Source organism: Daphnia pulicaria, chromosome 4, assembly GCF_021234035.1.
Source record: "Daphnia pulicaria isolate SC F1-1A chromosome 4, SC_F0-13Bv2, whole genome shotgun sequence".
Taxonomy (NCBI): Eukaryota; Metazoa; Arthropoda; class Branchiopoda; order Diplostraca; family Daphniidae; genus Daphnia; species Daphnia pulicaria.
Window position 1 is genome coordinate 12,265,355 of NC_060916.1, and position 8,590 is coordinate 12,273,944.

General features: G+C 39.2%; 3 protein-coding genes across 3 annotated transcripts; all 3 read right to left on the reverse strand.

The window, feature by feature from the left end:
- Window positions 1-1,599: 1,599 nt before the first annotated feature.
- LOC124337728 (tyrosine-protein kinase receptor torso-like) lies at window positions 1,600-2,948 on the reverse strand. Its single transcript, XM_046791757.1, has 3 exons — window positions 2,771-2,948; window positions 2,381-2,656; window positions 1,600-2,322 (listed from the first exon to the last, which is right to left on the reverse strand). The coding sequence occupies exons 1-3, from the start codon at window positions 2,946-2,948 to the stop codon at window positions 2,255-2,257; spliced, it is 522 nt and encodes a 173-aa protein (XP_046647713.1). The 3' UTR covers window positions 1,600-2,254.
- A 1,028-nt stretch (window positions 2,949-3,976) lies between these two features.
- LOC124337165 (platelet-derived growth factor receptor alpha-like) lies at window positions 3,977-6,513 on the reverse strand. The gene is made up of 9 exons (XM_046791247.1): window positions 6,113-6,513; window positions 5,889-6,059; window positions 5,635-5,816; window positions 5,390-5,567; window positions 5,167-5,326; window positions 4,933-5,093; window positions 4,676-4,856; window positions 4,170-4,612; window positions 3,977-4,107 (listed from the first exon to the last, which is right to left on the reverse strand). The coding sequence occupies exons 5-8, from the start codon at window positions 5,261-5,263 to the stop codon at window positions 4,416-4,418; spliced, it is 636 nt and encodes a 211-aa protein (XP_046647203.1). The 5' UTR covers window positions 5,264-5,326; window positions 5,390-5,567; window positions 5,635-5,816; window positions 5,889-6,059; window positions 6,113-6,513; the 3' UTR covers window positions 3,977-4,107; window positions 4,170-4,415.
- A 1,225-nt stretch (window positions 6,514-7,738) lies between these two features.
- On the reverse strand, window positions 7,739-8,381 carry LOC124337729. The gene is made up of 3 exons (XM_046791758.1): window positions 8,139-8,381; window positions 7,908-8,073; window positions 7,739-7,833 (listed from the first exon to the last, which is right to left on the reverse strand). Exons 1-3 carry the CDS (start codon window positions 8,277-8,279, stop codon window positions 7,739-7,741), a joined length of 402 nt encoding a protein of 133 aa, XP_046647714.1. The 5' UTR covers window positions 8,280-8,381.
- Window positions 8,382-8,590: the final 209 nt, after the last annotated feature.

Sequence of the window (8,590 nt, forward strand, 5' to 3'; positions counted from 1 at the left end):
GTTCTGTGTTTGACTAGCACTCAGATTACGCCTCTAATCAATGCTGCCCATGCTTGATTGTAGAGACATTGTTTTTATTGTTATTTAAATTTTACCTCTTCTTTCATTGTGCAGATGTGACGATGCCTGAGCCAACACAATCAACCAACCAAGCTACTACAAGTTTTTCTTCTCCTGGTGTCAACCAGACATCAGCAGGGATCTCAGAATCCTTAGTAAGGTATATTTATTTTTAGTAGTGATATAAACATTTTACATTCTCTTGTACGGCTACAACAATTTTGCAGGGTTTGTGTGTTGCTGATTCATCTTTCTTTAACAAATCGTTGTCCAATTTGTGTCCATCTTTCTTGCTTGAACAAAATATTAATAACCACTGTGTGTAATCACTATTGCTCATGGATTCCTTGCAAATTTACAAAAAGGTTTACTTATCATTATTTATTTTTATCTTTTTGTAGTTGAATCCCGTCTGATGCACCCATCGATCTCCCATCTTTCACTAACTGCCTCTTCTACGTCTATTTGAGTGAGAATTCATCACGAGGATGTCCTTTCTCCCCACCCGACATCTCTCATTAATCTTTCCTGTGAACGGAAACTGAAAGTGCTCGGGAGGCGATATTTCCCTGACTTACTGAAGGTAGGGCACGTTTAAAATCTATCACTACTTTAAGTATTTTTCACCTTTTGGTGGAAGATGTTAAAATTAAGTTGTTAAATGAGAAAGGATATTGAATAGTAAGGGGAAACGTGACAATTTGAGGCGTATTGGAGGCGTAGAACCGAAATGGACAATTTGAATAAGTGCCTTTCCTCCATTTTTCCTCCGAATAAGCGCAATTGTATTCATCGTCATTTGAATGAGCGACACTTGCAGTACTAAAATGTTTTGATTGATACTAATTTCAAAATATTTAATCGATCCAAACGTAATTTCTGGCGTTGTTCCAATCCCCTGTCAACTAGAATCTTGAACGTTTTCTTATAAGAACTCATCAAGTTGACGCCTAATCTTTTTTCTATCTTTGGTGGACAAAGAGTATCAAGCCGTTTTTCCTCTCACTCATCGTGCTATTGCCGAAACCGTCGTTGTAGAGGATCACATTTTTTCTCACATATTTGAACCAAGTTTTTCCGACAAAACTTTCAGAACTTGTTCATTTTTCGATATCGTTTCATTAAGTGATCTTCACTTGCGTAAGCAATTAGTTCAGCCCGTATATTGCGCAATTTCAGTGTCTTGAAAAACATTTTCAGATAGGGAAACACTTTGCCAATTAACTAAGAAACATTTTACTCAGTTAATTGAATTTTTTTCGTTTAATGTTTGTGAGCATAATTTTCTTAAGTGGCGCAGTTTTTGTCCCCTCCTTCCCCAGAGAATATTCTAAATGACAAGGTGGCAGGCTAGCACAAGGGTAAACATACCGACTTGCAGCGTTTGGCGTATAATATGGTGAATTTAAGCCGGTTAATTGACCTTCTTTTTCGACTTTCTTCTCCTTTTAATCTCCTTCTATGAGTTATTATTATGGGTGAATCAAACGTCATACGTTTAAAAAAAGGATAAATTAATAGGGTTGGAGAAGGCGAGACATATTTTTATTTATTCAAAGATCCTGATGTTTTGTTGGTACAATGTTCTTCCAATTCCATACGTAAGGCTAGTCGTAAGGTACATTTAAACTAGGAACGCAATGGTGGATTGGAGGACAAATTATAAATTTTCAAATATATTTGCGGGAATGGGTGCGAAAGACATTTCAAACTGGTGTGCCAGGTAACACGGCTAGGTAACCTTGCGTCATTGTTGAGGTGTCTGCCAGGCTCTTTTGAAATGACACTGACATAAGTTTTCTGAAATTCGTGTAGCTTATCGGCGTTTGCGGAGGGGTGTTGACTTCCGTGCAGGTGTTGATGTAATTCGTCACACCTAAGTGCGGGTACAATTTGGGAGGACCATTTGGACGCTGCGATAAGGAGGAAGCATTTAATACTGAAATCACCTGTCGATTTTCATTGCTGGTCATTGTTTCATATTCGGATTGAGCTGCGGTATTATTTGAACCAATTTTTGTGTTCATTTTCACGTAATTTTTATGTTCTGTCATCACTTCCTCGCCGGCGAAATGTTGGCGGATGATTCGATCGACCATCTCGCCCAAAATGTGTTCCAATCGAGCGAATGTCGCCCTCTCTTCCTGGTTGTGCTTCCAGCAATCCTCCGTGACATTACCGATGGCTCTGGGCATCAATTCTGGTCTATCCATCCTCCTGCCATTTTGTAAAAGCGGATCAAATCCGCTAGTTCATTCACCGCTGTTCAAAGATAAAAGAATTCATTTTTATTCATCAGCCAAACGAAAATTTACTGTACCTGGGCAGAGTTGTTTGCTGAGAGAAAAGAGTTCCCAAATGGTAACGTCGAAAGACCAAACATCCGACTGGGAGGAAAAGACTCGATCGATCAGCGATTCAATGGCCATCCACTTGACAGGCAGAGCTTCTTGTCCTTGTTTCTGGTAGTTACAATTCTTGTAGACTTTGCGTGACAATCCGAAATCGGCGATTTTTACAATGTTGTCATCCGCCAGGAGAACATTGCGAGCCGCCAAATCTCCGTGCAACACCTGAGGGAAATAGATGTCATATCACTAATGAATTTTCTAACTAAGTTATTTTACCTTTCGTTTAGTCAAGTAGTTCATTCCGCAGGCGATTTAGTAGGACCATTCAATCAAGTCCCGAGTGCACACTATGGGACTACGAGGCTCCTCCTTCTTGCTGCAGTTAGGTGACCAATATCGGGGATTTTTATCGCCGTTGGCAGCTTCAATTGGTGTCGATTTGACAGCACTTTTATCCAATGAGGCGAATTTCATGGTGTGGATATTTTGAACCAATTGAGGCGCCAGTTTCGGATCAGCTTTGCTGTAGTTCATCATTTTAATTAGGTGGTTTTAATTATCTGAATAGTTTTTATCAAATTTACTGTTGACAGAAAGATGAGGGATCGCCGTTTGCGTCGAGTTCGTTCATGAAATGGCTACGATTGGTCATCAGAAAGTCATGCAAGTTTCCGTAGGCGCAGAATTCTACTATGACCATCAGATCGCCTTGGATGAGATTTTTTGTGCAGGCTCCTAGAAGACTCACGACGTTCAAATGTGAACCCAAATGAATCAGGATCTGGAGCTCCGACGCCAGTGACGTCAGCCCAGTGTTGTCCAGCGCAACTTGACCATTTTCACGGCGACTTTGCTGTTTCCCTGGCCCATTCCCACGGCTTTAGCTTGAACGACACGACCAAACTGTCCAGTGCCCAATTGTTTCCCTTTTTTGAATAAGTACATTGTTAAAATCAACAAGTGGTTTTCTTTAATTTCATTTAATGTAAGAACCAAATTACTGGAGGGGAATTCGTATTTATTGTCGTAAGGCAGAAGGTTCACTTGGTCTTCCAGAGGCAAGTTGGGATTAATTCTTTCCAGATTACCATCCAAGAGCTTTAAACGATTAATAATCAATTCTTGATGCATTTGCTTTTCCTTTAAATTAAATAAGAAAATTAGACAATGTTACGCAATACGTGAATTTATCATTTTTATGTGTAACACAACTTTTTGTTTGTAGTAGCGTTTGAGGAAAAGGGCCAGTAGAATAATGGCAACGACGAAAAAGGCCGCCACTGCAAGAGCAGCGATGATTCCAGTTCCCAGTCCGTGGATCATGACTTTAAAACACTTTTCCGACGATCCTTTGAAGTTGGTGAATCGACAACTACGTGGTGTCGGTGCTGGTGAAACAGTGAGGACACTGTTGAGCCCGTCATCCGTCGTATTGATGTGGTGGTACTTGGTCCGTCCATCGTCGAGGATTTCTTCGTACTTACTACCTTTTTTCTCTGTACATCAGATTAAGAAGGTAACACTAAGAATTTCTTTTTCTTTTTTTATTTAAACATTTGTCGTACAATTCTCATAAACCACTGGATTTTGGGCTTTGGAAATGCTGAATTGTCGCTGCATTCCAGTGACAATTCGTTTCCTGGATAAACGTAAATTTCTTCATCTTCTGAATCGATTATTACTGGAGCATTTGAATCTAGAATTAGAAAGTCTGTTGATCAAATTCACTCTTTGACTTTTTCATAAACTAGATTATACCAGCGACATTGACTGTGATGTTGCTGACAGGAATATTTAAATTATTAGCGTCGTAGCACTGGTATATTCCATTAGCTTCCACGGGAAAGTTGGTCCATTTCAATCGGTGCACCTAGAACATTCCCAAAGGCGATGGGTAATCCTGATCGCTGGTTTCGTTCTCGAACGGTAGCAAATAACCTTTCCCGTCTGTCAATTTAAATATTTTGTTGTAATTGAGACTAAAATAACTAAATAAGTTCAAGATTAGGAATTCAGGCCTGCTGGGAGACGAGTAGCGTTGATTTCCATGAATGGGATAGTTTGGTAAGGCAGTGGAACAGCAGGCAGCCATCGCCAGGCCAGGTCCATCACGTCTTTGTTTTTACTGTGACACGTCAAAGTGATTTGATCTCCTTCGACGATCGGAGTAAAAGGATCGAAATTGCTGTGTACTTGCAATCCTGTGTGTGGAAAACGAGTAATAAGAAATCTTAATGGAAATCACCAAATATTTTCGCGCGTACCATGAATTTCAATTTTGAATTTAGTAGGGACACTCTTTTTGCTCGAATTAGACCGTGTGGCCTCGCACTGGTATTGACCCATCATCTCCCAAGAATAGACCATGTTGATCTTGAATCCTTCAAATGGATTGAAACTCCAGTCGTTGATTAGACCATCCGCTTCTTCAGAGGATGCAATTGCCTATCGATTTTTCATTGTTTTGTTTTTTTTAACAAGTGTTAAACAGTTTCATCGTAGGAATTTATTTTGAACTCACTTTGATTTCGTTGTCTAATTTTTTCAGGATAACTCGAACAGACGAATGAGTCGGACCACAGCCAACCTGGACATCGGATTCCGAATAATAGCCAATGACTCGTAAGTTTCGATATTGACCCACCGGCTGCATGACCGGTGGAAGAATCAGATGTTGGGGATCTGTACCATGTGTAGAAAAAGAACAAAATTCATTTGCAAACTAAACCTATAAACATTCAAGTAATTATCTTACCTTCGACGTAAACAAATTGACGGTCGATGACGTTGAAATTATTTTTATTGTAGCAAGTGTAATAGCCCGTGTCCAAATAACTGGCGTTACGGACCATCAGGACAGAAGTAGACCCCTTGAATTTTATTTTTTTAGACCACCGAAATCTGAGAGGGATCTCCTGTTATTACAACATTCCAAATATAAGACCATAGTTTTTGTTAACGAAATACTAATATTTTACTTTTTCTCGGTAATAGTACTCATCATCCTCCACTGATTGAGGTCCCAGCCATTCAACTTGACCGACACTAGTAAGGCACGTCAAATTGAAAGTCAATCCACTTTGGAAAATGTGAACTTTATTTTCCTGATCCTGAATTCGTCCGTGATAGTGTGACCATCCTCATTTTGGCTCGAATCTGGAAAACATATTCAAAGTAAGTTCAAGTAAAACAATTAATCATCGACAGAATTTTAATTGTTTACTGGCTACGATCAAGGTGGCGTTGCTTGTTGACTGACTGACATCGTTCAAATCTCGACAAGCTGGTAGATGCCCGAAGCATCTTTTGGGACAGCCGTCCACCGAATGCGACTGACGACAGACGCAATGAAAGTGAAACCGATATCTTGATAACGGTTTATTATATTCAATATCTTTTCGGCTCCTACAATTTAAAACAAAAGAACTGTTTAGAAACTATTATCTCATTCCTCTAAACGCAATTTAGTGAATTTACCTGGTGGGAGGCGATTATGGTCGAGTTCAACTACTGCACCGTTAGATATCCATCGCCAAGATAAAACCACGGGTGACCCAGCTCTCTCTCCCGGCTCAGCACGGCATTCTATTTCGAGTCGATTGCCCAGTTTGACTCGACGAGTCAACAGTGTCACTTTGACTCCACCACCTGAAAATGTCAACATTTTTATCACGCAAGGTAGGAAACATTTCGATTTTTACCTATTAGTAGTGGCTGGCAACAGTTTCCCAGTAAGACGAATATCAAGACGAATATCAGTACCGCATCTGATAGGAGATGCATTTTCAATTGAATGGCAGCCAAAGTTGTTTTTCTATTTTTCGGAACATTTACACTGGAGAAACAAAGAGTTGAAGTCGATACAGTTCCAAAATTACGATCAGAGCTTTGAGTTGATTATGACATGCGAGAAACAAATGCCCCGCCTTGCAGGTTCCATTATTTTTGGTGAACGGAGCCTTATTGTGGCCTATATCGAGTGATCGCGGTTCGAGATTACATTTCCTCGGTAATGTCAACGACCACAGGGTTGGTAAAATTGGAAATAACGTAGCAGAAAGAGTTTGCCAGTATCACTTCCGCTGCGGCTTACTTCCTTAAAATAAGTAATGGTCCCGGCCCCGCTCCCCTCAAATTAGTCACAGTGTTAGAAAGCTAATAGTCAATTAATGATGATGACTAATTACGTATTAGGGCATATCATTATTTTTGTTTCGGGGGTGGGGGAGAACAAGAATCACATTTTTGCTATTAAACAGTTCATTACTGTTGAGTGAGTCGAAATATTGAATAACAAGCTTCCGCTCCTTTTTCACGCAAGGGATCGACTATTCTTATACTTAACCGCGATACTGAAATTTAAACGTAGGCACTGCGTCCCCTTTAAATGTTAAAATAAAAGTCTCTTTGCCCCAGGCTTTGCTATAATGATCAATGAAATCAGCAGTTATGATTTTTGGCGTAATAAATAGTGCGCGTATGTAACCTAATCCACTCATACCATTTTAAAACTCTCAACAAGCTCTTGTTTTTTTTTCCTGATTTGAATTAGTACTTAACAGTTGAAATCCTCGTGAATGGTTACACCGAATTCGATTCAAACGAGGCGCTCAATTGACTTGAATCGTCGGTGGCTGATGACTAATGGTTTGGTTAAAAATATTGCAACCGCCAAAGCGATGAGATAATGATGTTAAGGATTTGCTTGACGGATTCCAAAATTATTCGTAACCTTTTTACTTTGTCATCCCTGCTTCCATTGCATATTTGCATCTCAAAACCCATTTGTTTCAATCATGTCAAGTATTTACGCGGCTCGTCTTCGGACAAGATCAACATTTATTGTTGGCAAAGGATTTCTTGGTACTAAGACAAAGAACTAGACATTATTTTTTTTTCGAAAAAATGATTAAACTGGAATCATTTGTCTTGCATTTTTTGTTTTATACATGCGACCGAACATGTCATGGATAGACGGCGTCTCAATTCGTCAAACTAATAGCTTTTATAACAATAACTGTCGGTTTTTTAATCCGTCCTATGATTGACGTTTTATTCCATTGATTTTATCGATTGTTTATTTTGCAAGACGGATCGTTTCAGTGGTGTTCCGTTTCCCTCGACTTTACGAGCAATCAGAACGGCCACTTTTCAGTAGCCTATGTTACATGTTCGTTGTCACGCAAGACGACGCAAGATGTCGACCGTGTTATATTAAATGTATTAAAATATAATTTTTTTTTAAATTTAATCTCCATAAGTTATATTTAACATTCCTGTTTAGTTGAAAGAGATACAATAATCGTTTCTCTACAATATGAACAGTTTCACATGTAACTGTTTTTAGGGTAAAACCAGTTTTTCATGAGCGATGTACACGAAATGACGTCCAAATAGGGGCCGTGCTTTCTCGCTACAGTTCCTGTCAATTGTCAAATCAAAATATAAACAATCTAATAGAAAAAAAAAAAAACAGCTTAGCCAATGCCATCGTACTTAAAATCGTCGAAATGATGGCGGACTTTTCAAACGTTTCTTCGAAATTGCGAAACTGTTCCAGAATCGCGAAACTTTTCGAAAACAAACAACACAAAATGCTGGTGATCATGGTGTCGATATGAATCATATCCTCTGGCTTCAACACTTTTGTTAAGCTTTCTTCCTACATTAAGAAATTATCGAGAGTCGTATTGTTCTCAAATGGCTGGGAAGCTTCTGGATATTTACCAAGTGTGAACTATATCCTTGTCTCCAGAGAATGAGATCCTCCACCAGGTTAAACCTTAAGACGCTGTCAATCGGGAAATATTTGTAGTTGAATCCACAATCGACGTGGAGATCCACAATGCCTCCGCCGCATAGGTTCATCAACTTCCTTTTCGAAGTTTTTGGTGAATTCACTAAAAATGACGCATCTCCAACAAGTTTTAGAGCTCCAAATTGATTTGAAAGTCCGACGAAATCTATGCAATTTGAATTTTAAAACTGTCTAGTGTTTACCTTTTTCCATCATCCGGAGCTTTTTTAAAATATAGAATCAGGAATATTGTTTAGGCCTAACACGTCGCTAAGCTTGTTATCCTCCTGACGCAATACTTTAACAGCGATGATTTAAAAAAAAAAAATCCGGGTTCGTCTATTTGTGATGGAGCAGAAAAAAGGGGTAACTGTTTCTAGTC